Source organism: Rhododendron vialii, chromosome 10a (genome assembly GCF_030253575.1).
Source record: "Rhododendron vialii isolate Sample 1 chromosome 10a, ASM3025357v1".
Lineage (NCBI taxonomy): Eukaryota > Viridiplantae > Streptophyta > Magnoliopsida > Ericales > Ericaceae > Rhododendron > Rhododendron vialii.
In genome coordinates this window covers 8,825,124-8,839,436 of record NC_080566.1, presented here as the reverse complement: position 1 = coordinate 8,839,436, position 14,313 = coordinate 8,825,124, and the positions used below count along the sequence as shown (strand labels likewise).

Genomic DNA, 14,313 nt, shown 5'->3' with positions numbered 1-14,313 from the left:
CTGAACTTTTTGCAGAAATGATTTTTCCATATTTTCTGATAAGTGAATGAAGCCTAGAACATACTATTTGTTTGAGTCTCCAGAAATATGGAGAGGTTAGCCAACAAGGCCAAGTCGAATTGGACCCCTTTACAATCTCTAGTGGTTAAGGGGCCAAGTCTAATTGGTGTTAGTTTGTTTCTTCAAAGGGTGGAGCTATTTTCTTGGTATTCAACTTGATTTAGTTCTTGTAACGTAGTATTCTGTTATTGTATCATTTTGAATCAAATTCACAAACGCTTGAATAAAAAGAGAAAAGTGGTTATCAGTCGCAGCTAGATTTACAAAAAAAAAAACGTTAAAACCACCGTCTCAAAAAAAGTGAATGGTAGTGCCATTCTTTTAATTTGTGACATCGCCCGCCAATAAAAAGTTACAATTATGGGTTCTTTGATCCGATATGAGCCTCAAATTGGACTACATATTCAAAGGGACCACATATCAGTGTTTGGTTAAAATTGTTATCGATTAATACTCCATCAAATATTAAGTCCCACAAAGCATAATGACGTTTTATATCCAATGAGATGAGAAGACAAAAAGAGTTGGGAAAAAAACAGAAATGATCCCTGTAGTTAAGTGTTTGTGTCAACTTGGTCCCTATAGTTGTAATTGACTCGATTTACACTCTATACTTTCCATTTTGTTCCAACTTGGTCCAATTGCTAACTGCTATTAGTCCGCCGTTAGTCCTTTTAAATAAAGGTAAAAATAAGCCAATAAAGACAAAAATAAGCCAATAAGCCAATTTTTTTTGTCTTTATTGAGAAAAATTTGGATTTCGATGGGAATTTTTTACTTTTTAGGTTCCTCTCGTCATGACGAAGCAATAATCTCCGAAAATTGACAAAAAACTAATAAATGCGAAAAAAAATTGACTAAGGACAAAAAAATATAAGCCGCTTGACTTATTTAGCCGAACAACCCCTGTGTTTATGTAATATTTTGACTTTTGGACATAGTTCTTTATCATGTTGTCACTTTTGGACATGATTTTATATGCATTTTCAGTACTATGCAGAAAAATAAGGCATCTTAGTATTTGTCTAGAAGTTGAACATGCAGACAATACCAGTGGTAATGTTGCCTCATGGCTGATCATGAAAATGCTGAATTGGAGGCCAACTTATTGCAGAAAATTATAACCAAATTTATTCTCAGGTTCCTCCTTATCAATGGAGAATGGAAAAATTAGCTGTGTTTTGGTTCAGAGGTATATTGGGTAGGCCTGTGCAAAAAATCCGTCCACTTGGGTGGGGTCGAACATGTGGTTCGGACAGGTACGGATTCATTTTCTGTTACAAATCAGATTTCGGTTCGGGGTCCGGGTTGGTGAGTTTCTTACCCGACCCGACCAATTTATAAAGATTAATTCAATTTTTTTGGTCAGGCCTGACCCGACCCGACGTAAAGAATCGGGCTCGCGGATGGTTCTTACCCATTTTCGGTTCGGTTTGCGGGCCTAAAATATTTGTTACCCGACATGTTGGGTCGGGGTTCGGGGGGCAAACCCGACCTATGTACACCCCTAATATTAGGGTAATAAGGGAATGAGAGAATTACTGTTTTAACCCCAAAAAAGGGGCCATTTGATTTTGCTGTTAAAAGGACTAATGGTGAACTAACGGCGGTTAGTAATTGGACCAAGTTGGAACAAAATGAAAAGTACAGAGTGTAAATCGAGCCAATTACAACTACAGGGACCAAGTTGACACAAACACTTAACTACAAGGACCATTTCAGCTTTTTCCCCAAAAGAGTTCGGTTGGCGGTGCCTTTCCAAATATTGCCTGCCTTTCGATTATATGTTTTTTGATAAGTTCGTTCAGGCCAGCTTACACGCACAGAGGGCGGAGCCGCAAAACGTCTTAAAGAAAGCGACCTAGTTTGCAACTCAACCCAAACAGCAGCTTATCCGATTTCTAGTAATCGGTTCTTTGATTAATAGATTGTGAGGTAAACGGTTCCATACTCTATGTCCTTACAATTTCCAACATCGACTAATCTTAGAGGACTAATCCCACCGTCAACTTGCGATGGTCCCAATTAAAGTCAGAGCAAAACTCTACATGGACTGGCTCCAAACTAGCTTGCTTTGCAACTTTCCTCCTTTTTGGGTCACCTATCTATGTAAGTAAGCAAATTTTTTTTTTTGTTGGTTGGTGTTAGGTACCTCCTTCGAATTTACAATCTAAAATCCAAGTAAAAATTTATGCTTGGGATGGTACACATTTGTTGTCCAGAAACCAATTAGCGGTGCCTTTTAGACTACTTAGCTTGTATCTTTGTTTGGCCTCTTTAGATCGATAGTAAGTAGACTTTTTTTTTTTTTTTTGTCAGTTTCTGAACCTTTATTTTAGCTTTAAGTAAAATCTTCTGGTTTGCTTATAATGAATGGTGAAATACAGAAAGCATGGAAAGAAATAAAATTTGAGGTGGATAAGAAATCACATAGATCTCATTTACGAGTAATTAATGCAATAAATTGTGGAGGGATTACCTATTAGTTAGACAACCTACCAATAAAAGATGGGACAGATGTAACTTAAGCACGTTTGATTGTAGGATAAGAGATGTGGGACTAAGGGGTGGACCCACATGTTTTCTTTTTTCAAAATCCGGTCTTAAATTCGTTGCACATAGGACTATGAGTCAGATTGGACGATGGTGCACCATTTTCCCATTTAGTAATTAGTGCCCCATGTGCGATAACTATACCAAGGGAGGAGTGATATTACTTAGTCCCCCTTCTTCCGATTTTTTCAAAATCCGGTCTTAATTAAATTCGTTGCACATAGGAATGAGTCAGATTGGACGATGGTGCACCATTTTCCCATTTAGTAATTAGTGCCCCATATGCGATAACTAATACCAAGGGAGGAGTGATATTACTTAGTCCCCCTTCTTCCGATTATCTTCCTCCCCATCCAACGGTAAATTATAATTTCCCATCGTCTTTATTCCACTGTAATCAAATATAGTACAACTAATCCACTATTCATATAATGTCATCTATTATCCTGTGGGCCACAGTTGTCCCTTCTATCCTCGTTTTGAATCGCATCTTATCCCATACCTCCTATGGCGCCCTGAGCTGTTACTTAGATTTTCGGACTGAATACGACAATGTTCAGTAAGGTGAAATTCTCCGATCTTGTTGTAGAGTTTTCTTTTTTGATTTATTTGTTTCTAAGAGATGTTGAAGCACTCGAATAAATCTTCGACTGAAAGGAGTCCTGTGTTATGTATGTTGTGTGCGCAAGTGATAGCGGGACAAGGCCATGATAATTGTACCATATAGAGCTACAGAGTTGATGGATTCTACATTCAGATTTCATACTTAATCTAGATTGTGTGGCTAATGAATTGCTTACCATTATCTTTAAGAAACTGGAACTGAAGTTTGCAGTTTTACTATTCTTGTTCTTCTTGTCACCCCAACCATCCCTTTAAAGGCTTAACAGTCCATGCAGTGTGTGTGATTTGGTGGGAAATTAGAAGAAATTATGAGAAGACAACTCTCTTATCAATTGTTATAAACTGAGTGAGTAAGTGAGTAAACCTATTTCTCATTCACTAAAGAGATAGTTCACCTGTTTAATAGTATCACATAATTCACTGGTACCAAATGTAGACTCGAAGTTCTTGTATTCAATTTCCACTGCCAGCACCTTGGCTTATACTGTGTTCGATTTGGGACTCGAGAACCAACCCTTCTCGTTGCGCACGGTCTCCAATCAGTTTTCTCTCTAATTATGACTCTCATTCTCTATCTTTCTCTTGCCACTTATAATCCCAAAACTCTTTCCCAAAACCCAAATCAAACATAGTGCTTGAAGTTGCTTTTTGGTATTTGGAGTTTACCATATATTGAGAGGCCCAACATATATTTTGTTTTTTTTGCCAATATTGTATACATCAGAGGGAGTTAACGGAGTGTTAATCCACATAAGGTTTCAGAGGTTATCCACAGCCCTGAATCCCAAACCCATCTTCTCAATCGCACCCCTACTCTCCAAACCAGGCCGTGTAAATCACTCGATGTTTCATCAGTTTCAACAACCCAAGACCCGACTGATCGATGAGAATACCTAAGGGATTAGGTCAGTTCAGTTACTTCCCTGCCTTCCCCAATCAGTACCTTGCTTCTAGACCTCAAAAAAGCTTATTCGATCACAGTTGAGTCCGTAGCCTCCCACATGGGGAGGACCGGAGTTGTCCCAATTGTGATTCCGTAGCCTCCCACATGGGGAGGACCGGAGTTGCCAATTGGGACAGCAGCCCATTGGTGGCCCAACATATTCAATCGGTTTGATTTTTTGTATGATTGTCTAACAAATCGATATCTACAAAATAAACAAATAGACCATCAACGTGGGACCTGGTGTGAGCAACAGTGTGTTACTTTTCTATTTTTTTGATGGGGTAAAAAAAATGCACTCCCCAACCATTTTTCTTATTTAAGCTTTTAGCCATTTTTTAAAAGACTTTTCTGGTTTGTCTCTTGAATAAAGGATTCACAACATTACGTATTTGGTCATTTGGTGGCTTAGCGGAAGGACAGAGAGTAGGAAAATAGAGAGAGATATTTTTGAGATAAAAATGATTTGTAGGTTTGTATATTTTTTCGTCTTTAGTTAATTTTTTAAATATTTTATTAGTTTTTTTTTTTCCGAATCGAAGTAAGCTATATACATTCAACAAATAAAAAATAAGTAAAAATTTTGATAAAAAATCACTAAAAACAAAAAAACACGGATGACGAAACGGTCAAAAATTTTGGAGAGAATATTTTTGGGATGAGAACCAAACAACTTTCATTTTCTTTTAACTTCACTTTACTGAACAACTTACAGAAATGATTTTTCCATATTTTCTGCTAAGTGGATGAAGCCTAGAATATGGAGAGGTTAACCAACAAGGCCAAGTCTAACTGGACCAGAAAAAAGCTATGGGTACATATGAACTTATTCATTATATGTATATATGGGTTTTGTGGGGTTCATCTCGGGTCCTGCAAAGATGATTCGAACCGCCCGTTATTTTTAAAATATTTTTTATGAAGCTCTGTTAAAAATCAGCTCAACCCGATATCATATCAGTAAAGATTTTTTCTGAATTTGTGGGGGTGAAACTACCTAATTGCTTAGTTTCGCCACTACTATTCAGAAAAAATATCTACCGATATTGGGTTGAACTGATTTTTTATAGGGCTCCATAAAAAAAAATTTTAAAAATAATGGACAGTTTGAATCATTTCCGTGGGATCCGATGTGTGCATCACAAAATCCATATGTATATACTATGTATACATAGCAGTGCTCAATTGGACCCCTTCAAAATCTCCAGTCGCACAAAGCGATGAAGAATTATTAATCCCATTACTATATGTCCTATAGCAGTGCTCAATTGCTCAATTAGTGTAATGAGATTTTATATCCTATATGTCTTCACTTTTAGTCATGTTATACAAACAGGCCCTTAATTTATGTGAAGATTAAGAGTTCGATAGGCGGTGCCTTCCAAATGTGGAAAATTCTAAAATCAGTTCAATGAGCTGACAATAGTAAGTATGTGAATGTATATTAAAGAGTATAAAAAGTACACAGAGATACGTATTTTACTTGTCTTCTAGTTTGCTTATCGTCAGCCCAGTAGGCTGACAATTGTAAGACGGTCCAAATATTGCCTGCCTTTTGATTATATGTTATTTGATAACTCAATTGTTTAGACTAGCTTACACGCACACAGAGGGCAAAGCTGTGAAGCGTCTTAAAGATAGCAATCTAGTCTGCGACTCAACCCAAACAGCAGCTAATCTGATTTCTGGTATTCGGTACATGATTAACAGATTGTGAGGAAAACGGTTCCGTACTCTCTCTCCTTGCAATTTCCAACATTGACTAATCCTAGAGGACTAATGGCACCGTCAACTTTCGAGGGTCCCAATTAAAATCAGAGCAAAACTCTACATGGATTGGCCCCAAACCTGTTTTGCAACTTTTCTCCTTTTTGGGCCACCTATCTTAGCAAGTAAGCAATTTTTTTTTGTTGGTTGGTGTTAGGTACCTTATTTTTATGCTTGGGATGGTACACATTTGTTGTCAAGAAACCAGTAGCGGTGACTTAGACTGCTTAGATTGTATCTCCGTTTGGCCTCTTCTGAACCCCTCCCTCCCTCCCTAGTTTTCTCACTCCCAATTCTCTTTTGCTGTCCTTCATCTTGAAAACCTCTGCATTTCATCTCATCTCATCTCCTTGGGCAAAAAACAGAGCCATGGCAGATGTACTTCTCTCCTCTCTCTTACAGACAATCTTCACAACCTTGACCTCCTCAGTCCTGCAGCAGTTCGGAATAGCTTGGGGCCTCGAAACTGAGCTGAAGAATCTGGAGAGTACATTGAGTACAATCCAGGCAGTGCTTGTTGATGCAGAGGCCAAGCAATGGACGAGCGAGGCCATCAAGAATTGGCTCCGAAAGCTCAAGGATTCAGCTTACGATGCCGACAACGTGTTGGACGAATTCGCCACCCAAGCCCTCAAACGAAAACTGGATTCTCAGAGAGGGGCAGCACACCGAGTAAGTGCCTTTTTCTCTCTTCGAAATCGGCTTATATTTCGATTGAAAATGGGGAATAAGATTAAGGATGTGGAGGAGAGGTTAGATAAAATTGCAAGGGAGAGAAGTTTTCAACTGACGGAGGGTTTGATGGTGCCCGAATCTCGTGCGGTGGAGGGAAGGCAGACTAGTTCCTTCGTGAATGAATCCGGAATTCTTGGAAGGAATGACGAGAAAGAAATGATAATTGAAATGTTGCTCGACGACTTGAGCGACCGCAACGGTGTTTCGGTGTTTGCTGTATGCGGCATGGGGGGCCTCGGCAAGACTACACTCGCTGGATTGGTGTACAATGATAAGAGGGTGGAGGGGCACTTCGATTTAAGACTTTGGGTTTGCGTGTCTGATGATTTCGACATAAAGAGACTAACAGGAGCGATTGTAGAGTCCATAGAAGGAGGCGCATGCAATATCACAAACTTGGATCCACTCCAGCGCCGCCTCCAAGAAAAATTGAGTGGCAGGAGATATTTGCTTGTCTTGGACGACGTGTGGAATGAGTACCACGAGAAGTGGGATAGACTAAAAGACGTACTTAGGTGTGGAGCTAAAGGCAGTAAGGTTGTAGTAACAAGAAGGAGTCAGAAAGTTGCTCATATTATGGCTACGCTTCCTATACACCATATGCTTGGTCTATCGGAGGATGATTCTTGGTCCTTATTTGAGCAACGAGCTTTTGACAGTCGAAGGATGGAGGAAAACCATGATCTGTTTAAGATTGGGAAGGCGATAGTCAAAAAATGCGGAGGGTTGCCCTTAGCGATAAAAGCACTAGGAAGCCTCTTGCAGTTTAAAAGCAGTGAAAGTGAGTGGTTATCTGTGAGGGACAGTAAGTTTTGGGATCTACCAGCTGATGGAAGTACTATCTTGCCTGCCTTACGGTTGAGCTATGACAATTTAGCTCCACACTTGATGATGTAGGACAAAAATGGAGAGTTTTTGTATTTTATTTTTATTGTTTTAGAATAATATTTTGATTAGGAATATTTCCGTTTAAGTTAGAATTATTAACTTTCCGTATTCAGTTTGATTTTGATTTTTGCCTTTATTAGAATTCTTGGTCTACAAGAATTAAGATTTTATTTTAATTAATTAGGAAATATGTTTTATTTAATGCCGCTTGTTTTGGCATGATTTATTATTTCTTTTACAGTAGGATTTATAGGGTTAGTGTCTTATAAAAAGGGCTGTAACCTATTCAATTATAAGACTTTTAAACTTTTGATCAATAATATACGGAGAGATTTTCTCTTTCTTTCTTGTGCGCAAGAATTGCTCGTTGCGACGAGTTGTTTATCTCGTTTGGATTAGTACGCTAAAAAAAATAAAATACAAAAACTCTCCATTTTTGTCCTACATCACTTGAGGCAATGTTTTGCTTATTGTTGTATATTCGTTAAAGACAGTCAGATGGAGAAAGACACGCTGATTGAGCTGTGGATGGCAAATGGTTTTATTCCCTCTAAAGGAGAAACAACTTTGCATGATACGGGCCATGAGATTTTTAATGGCTTAATTTGGAGGTCCTTCTTACAAGATGTGGAGGAGAATTTCGATGGCAAAACAGTATGTAAAATGCACGATCTCATGCATGATCTGGCGGTATCTATTATGAAATATGATTTTTATGTTATGGACTCGCACAAGAATCTGAACGTTCCAGGAAAGGTTCATCACTTGCTTCTTAAAATTCGCTCAGCAGGGGGATTAATAACTCGGAACGAGGCTATGCGTGAAGTTTCATCTCTACGGTCATTAGTTTTTGAAGACCCTTATATTTCCTTGGAAGAACTTGCTCCGTGGATATCGAAACAGAAGTATCTCAGGGTGTTGGATTTGAGCGCTGTTGGCGATACTTTGGTGAAGGTACCAAGATTAATTACCAACTCCAACCATCTTAGGTACCTCAACATGTCGTACTGTAACATAGTACATGTACCAGAATCAGTATGTGATCTCCAAAACCTGGAGACTTTGAAACTTTTACATTGTTATAAGCTTTGTAAGTTGCCCAAACGCATGAAACATATGAGAAATCTCATATACCTAGACATTAAAGGGTGTCATTCTCTTATTTCTATGCCTCCTAAATTGGGACAACTGACTTCCCTACGAAGACTAAGCTTCTTCATTGTTGGCCAGGATGAGGGTTACCATATTGGTGAGCTGAAAGAATTAAATATTGCGGGGGAGCTGGAAATAAAGAAACTTGATAATGTAAGCAGTCCCGTGGATGCCGAGAGTGCCAATTTGAAGAGGAAACAGGATCTTGTTTCATTGTGTTTACGTTGGAGTGATCACCAAGCAGAAAACTTACCCAATGATGTTGAAGGGGTGCTTGAGAGTCTCCAACCTCACTCGAATCTGAAGAAGCTGAGTATAAGTTATTACCGAGGTTCAAAGTTTCTAAATTGGATGATGTGCTCGGTTCTTAAAAATCTGGTTGAGCTCTCTCTATATTCTTGTTCACGATGTGAACAACTTCCGCCTCTTGGGAAACTACACTCCCTTAAAAAACTCGTTATCTGGGTAATGGACTCTCTGAAGTGCTTCGACCCTGAGTGTTACGGAGATGGCGAAATTTCATTCCAAGCACTGGAGACACTCAGTCTCCAACGAATGCCGAGTTTGGAGGAATGGACGACAATGGATAGACAAGATGTTTTCCCGTACCTACGAGAGTTGGATATACACGGCTGCCCCAAGCTAACTAATTTGCCTGCCCTTCCAACACTTAAGAGTTTGCGGATCGGTGACAATGACATGTTAGTCAAGTCAGTGAATAATCTGACTTCGCTTTCGGATGGATTGTTTCAAAATCACGAGGCCTTGGAGTCCCTAGAGCTAATGGATATGCCCAATATCGAGACTCTACAAAATCAGATGTCTGGTTTGTTTTCTCTGAAGCGATTGACACTTGCTGACTGCCCTAAACTAGGAAATTTGGCAGGACTCGAAATCCTAAACTCTCTGGACACACTTTATATAAGTGGATGGGACAGTCTTACGGACCTTAAGGGCTTGGAAGGCTTAACTTCCCTCAGATACTTTGGAATTCATAACTGTCGCAAACTAAGGTCGTTGTTGGAGGGAATGCAACATCTGAAGGTACTCCGAGACTTGCTTATCGATGGATGTCCAGAGATACAATCTTTTCCAGAGGGCATGCGACATTTGAATTCTCTCCAGCGTATACGGATATGGGGTTGCCAAGGATTAATTACTCTACCAAACTGGCTAGGAAGCCTCCAGTCGCTATCATACTTGGAGATTGGGAGTTGTAGTAATCTGATGTCTATGCCGGATGGGCTGAGGGGTCAAAAGAATCTGAGAGAGCTGGGAATTAGCAGATGTCCAAAATTGGAGAGGCGATGCAAGAAATAGAGTGGCGAGGATTGGCTGAAGATAGCTCACATACCCACTATTTGGATCAACTACGAACAAGTACAGTCCTTGGACGATTGACAGACAATCTAGAAGTTGAGGTATGGTTTTTTTTTTTTTTGTTAATTTTCTGTTGTTGTTAAGGTTGGTTTTTCTTTGACTTAATAATTCAAAACGATTTTTTTTTTAATCTTTATTCAATTTTTTTTTGTATTCGTTAATTTTGTGTTAAACATTTGTGATTTATTAATTTATCTCGTCGAGAGAAATCGAAAAATTAAAAAAAATTTGGTCGAAACTTATAATTTTTTTAAAAAGAAAAAATTAAGTAAAAAAGACTGTCTTTTTGACTTATTTTTGTCTTTATTCAAAAAATTATGAATTTCGATAATAATTGTTTACTTTTCCGATTTCTCTCGTTCAGCCGAATCAATAAGTCATAAAAGTTTGACGCAAAACAAACAAATGCAAAAAAACAAAAACTTTGAATAAAGATAAAGAAAAATGCTACTTAACTTTTTAATCCAAACCCACCAAACTAGTTAAAACCTACTCTAGCCACAAACGACGCCCCAATTTGGGCGACCCATGGATTTTTTTTTAAAATTATTGCTATATTGAATAATTGCAAAACTAATAAATGACCCATTAAAGTTTGACACCAGACTAGAAGAATTTTCAATCTTGGAACACCACAAAAAATTTAACCGATGAAATAAAAGATGAATGAGCTAAAACCCAGCTCCTTTTCAAATACCACAAAAAAATGCTTGTTTGAGCTTTAAATGTACTATAGATGTTTTTGCTAATTAATAATAGCATTCCAAGGGTTTGATCTAGTGGTCGAAGCTTGAGATTTAGCATTTGCTCCATTTTAGCTCGCTCTTAGGTATGAAATGTCTTAGGTGTAATCAACTTTTATGCGGCTACTCCATATAGGGCTTTGCCTCGGCTTTAGTCATACTTCCTTATAGTAGACGGTGAGATTGGATTGCTAGGAATAAGTCAACGTGCACGTAAATTGGATCAGACAGCTCGATCGAGTTGTCAAAAAATTTACAATTAATTAGTAAGAGGATTGAGATTTATGAGTGACCCCATGTTCCAAATTTCCTGGAGTCACCAAGACAATATTTGAAGTAGCAATTGTAGTTGGAAGAAAACGATTGCCTATAGAGTTTATTTTCCAGTTAATTCCCCCAGCCTACATTGACATGAGTGCACATTCTAATATTAGGCCATTTTTTTCCTAGATTCATGTCTGGCCGCATATTTTGAGTCCAGCTTTGATTGCATGGTTAATCAAGAGAAATCATCGAAGTTAGTTCCCCAGAATGAAAAGCTGGGGTTTTAGATGCAGCATGCTTTCCATTTTGACGGGTTCTGGCCTTAACTGTGTTGAATAACAGAACGTAAGTTTCGCACTCTCCCTTCTTGTTTTAGTGTTTTCATGTTTCTATTTCTCACATGCTGATTACTTTGTGTATCCTTTTTTCTTATTGGTTTTCCTTGTAGCCACCATGAAAAATCTCCAAAATCTTAAGTATGCATCCTTTTCCAAAAATGAGTTGTCTTTTTTCTGCTTTACGCTTAGATCAAGAGTCAAGACTAACTTCGATGATTGATCTTTTCCGAGTAATGTTCTTGTACAGTTTTTAAGTGTCATCCAACAGACTAATTTCATCTGTTGTTTTTGCAGTTGTTATGCATATTGAAATGGTCAAGTGGGAAAGTAATAAATTATTGCCACAATTTCAAATACTAATAAATTCTATGCACCTTTAGTGTACTATTATCTTTCCTCTAGCTCATTCCCTGTTTCTATCCTATTGTCCAAATCTCTGTTGTGGTGGAGCCTTCTAATTTTGATGAACGAAATGGTTTTTATCGTCCTTGATGATTCGGAATCAAATATCACCATTAGGTTCTAATGGGAACAATGATAACAAACTTCTCTTCACCATTTAAAGTTTGGATAGGTAAATGACTGGCATTTCTGAGGTCATGATTTGAGCACTTCATAAATTCAATTGTTTTCAACCATACAACCACCTTTCTGAAGTATAAACATGTCGTCGTACTTCAAAATATCATTTCATTGTTGCTTTTTGTGGGTGCAATTTTTGGATTCCTATTTATTTTATCGTTACTAAAATTAGGTTCAGTTCAAGGAATAAAAATTCTGAAAACAATAAGTTAATTACAATGATTCTTCCGGTTTGGACAAAAAAATGTGTAGTAGTTTGTTTTGAATTGGATTAGGTTTCACCATCGGCTTAAAAATGTTTGGCAATAGGTTTTGTAGTCATGACTATCTATAGTCTTTTTTATTTTTTTATCAGAGACTATCTATAGTCTGTCTTGGTCAGTTCTCCAAGTTGCATAAGTTAATGAAGTAGACATAGATGCTAAAGTGAGGGTGAGGAGTGTTCTTTTCGGCTGTGGTTTGGGTTCATTTTCAAGTCTCTCAAACCATAAGCCATTAGTCTTCATGGTTCTAACATCTAACTGGTTTTGCACTCCATTTTATTCGAGTAGTGAAGTATGTTACCCAGGAAAAAACTGCTTTAACCCCTAAGAGTGGTTTAAAGTTGGTTAGAGGTTGAAGGAAAGCGGGATGAAAAAACTGTATGATGATTTTGTTGTTTGGAGTAGTAGCTACCAGCCTTCAAGGCAGCGTGCTTCTGGTTTTGTCTCTCAACCTTGACGTGAGGAGCTCAAGCACTTACCTTTATCCGCATAGTAAGATGATGTTGAACTGAAGCTTCACTGGCGAATTTGTATTGGCAGCAGCTTTATTCGAAAGCATGCCAATCTTTTATGTTTCGGTGTACTTCGGGAACCATATGTAACTCATCCTATTCAAACCAAGCAGGGAAGTTACGCTTTGAATGGTAGTTGGTGGCACATAAAGTTCAAAATAATTGCTGGCATCGGTTCCTTGGGTTCATGCAAGTATATGAATCATGGTGAGCTTAGTTAATTTGGCAGTGTTCATATGTCTTTCTTGAACCAGAACCGGGGGAGGGTGAGAGGAAAAGGGTCTCAAAATGTGCCATCACATCCCACTGCACACTTAGGATCGCCATTTTCTCCTTGGCTGGGTCTGAAGCCGACTTGCTTCTCTTAAAGTTATCTTAGGTGGATAGTTACATGAGCATGAGCATGAACCTGAAGTTTTTTTATTTTTGTAATATCGAATACCTAGATAGAGCAAACTAGTAAAGAGAAATCATGTTCATAATTTTGTCAGGGATGCAGGGCCGTCCCTTAACATGTTTCTAATAGGCATGTTACTAGTAACTTACCATATATGCATCTCAATCATGACTGTAATGGTTATCGTCTTAGCTTCACCACTGTTCCATATGACCTAGATCCTCTGCAGCCGAATGGGTACAACATAAATCTAAAGAACAGATACGGTTAGGCATTCACTACCATCTACGTCAAATAGCCATGTTGAGATCCAGATGTTCTGTATAAGCATGTGTTCTATGTGAGAATCTATTGTGCTTTTATAGCTTTCCAGCCCCGATCTTTTGATTTTTCTGACGAGGTTATTAATTTGGTAGATGAAACCATCTTTAATTATGCTTTTTGTGTTTTTTGAACTTTTGCAGACTTTGGTTCGATATCAGTTACCCACGGTGGTGATTGTTTTCAACAACAGTGGTGTCTACGGCGGCGATAGGAGAAGCCTTGAAGAAATTATAGGTCTTTTTAAGGATGAGCTAGCACTTACTTCATTTATCCCTGGTGCAGCTTATCATCTCCTAATTGATACTTTCCAGGACAAAGGTTATCTTGTTGGGACACCCGATGAACTTAAATCTTTTGCGGCCCAGAAGCCAGGTGTGATAAACTTCACGGTAGATCCATATGCTGGTTCTGAAAGTGGGAGACTTGAGCACAAGAACTGAGGTAGACTGTAGGCTCGAGCTGTTACTTTGATAGTTTGATTTGCGGACAGAATACGACAATGTTCAATAACGTGAAATTCTCAGATCTTGTTGTAGAGTTTTTCTTTTTTGAATTATTTGTTTCTAAGAGATGTTGAAGCACTCGAATAAATCTTTGACCGAAGGGAGTCCTGTGTTATGTATGTTGTGTGCGCAAGTGAGAGCGGGACTAGGCCATGATAATTGTACCATATAGAGCTACAGAGTTGCCGGATTCTACATTCAGATTTCATGCTTAACTGAAGTTTGCAGTTTTACTATTCTTTTTCTTGTCACCCCAAGCATCCCTTTAAAGGCTTATCAGTCCAT

General features: G+C 38.3%; 5 protein-coding genes across 7 annotated transcripts in view; all 5 read left to right on the top strand.

The window, feature by feature from the left end:
* The window catches only part of LOC131302582 (putative disease resistance protein At3g14460), a 47,093-nt gene that overhangs the window by 6,115 nt on the left and 26,665 nt on the right, over window positions 1–14,313 (top strand). The window contains exon 2 of the mRNA XM_058329293.1: window positions 8,476–10,137. Within this exon, the coding sequence (XP_058185276.1) occupies window positions 8,476–10,042 (1,567 nt within the window). The 3' untranslated portion in view covers window positions 10,043–10,137. The remainder of the gene's footprint in view (window positions 1–8,475; window positions 10,138–14,313) is intronic.
* On the top strand, window positions 6,216–7,887 carry LOC131302590 (putative disease resistance protein RGA3). The gene has a single exon (XM_058329308.1). It carries the CDS (start codon window positions 6,317–6,319, stop codon window positions 7,577–7,579), a length of 1,263 nt encoding a protein of 420 aa, XP_058185291.1. The 5' UTR covers window positions 6,216–6,316; the 3' UTR covers window positions 7,580–7,887.
* LOC131302588 (protein DETOXIFICATION 14-like) overlaps window positions 10,129–14,313 on the top strand; it is a 37,088-nt gene continuing 32,903 nt past the window's right edge. The window contains exon 1 of the mRNA XM_058329306.1: window positions 10,129–10,143. The gene's annotated coding sequence lies outside the window, so the exon portion shown is untranslated. The remainder of the gene's footprint in view (window positions 10,144–14,313) is intronic.
* Window positions 11,296–14,313, top strand: part of LOC131302587 (protein DETOXIFICATION 14-like) — a 35,921-nt gene continuing 32,903 nt past the window's right edge. For 2 of the 3 annotated variants that reach the window (XR_009191811.1, XM_058329303.1), the window contains exon 1: window positions 13,844–13,966. The gene's annotated coding sequence lies outside the window, so the exon portion shown is untranslated. Of the gene's footprint in view, window positions 11,455–13,843; window positions 13,967–14,313 lie in introns of those variants that run through there. The other variant, XM_058329302.1, reaches the window with a different exon arrangement.
* On the top strand, window positions 11,461–14,229 carry LOC131302596 (2-hydroxyacyl-CoA lyase-like). The gene is made up of 2 exons (XM_058329313.1): window positions 11,461–13,011; window positions 13,666–14,229. The coding sequence occupies exons 1-2, from the start codon at window positions 13,009–13,011 to the stop codon at window positions 13,963–13,965; spliced, it is 303 nt and encodes a 100-aa protein (XP_058185296.1). The 5' UTR covers window positions 11,461–13,008; the 3' UTR covers window positions 13,966–14,229.

Excerpts from the sequence above, each read along its gene's own strand:
- LOC131302590 (XM_058329308.1), top strand. The coding sequence starts at position 6,317 with ATGGCAGATGTACTTCTCTCCTCTCTCTTACAGACAATCTTCACAACC.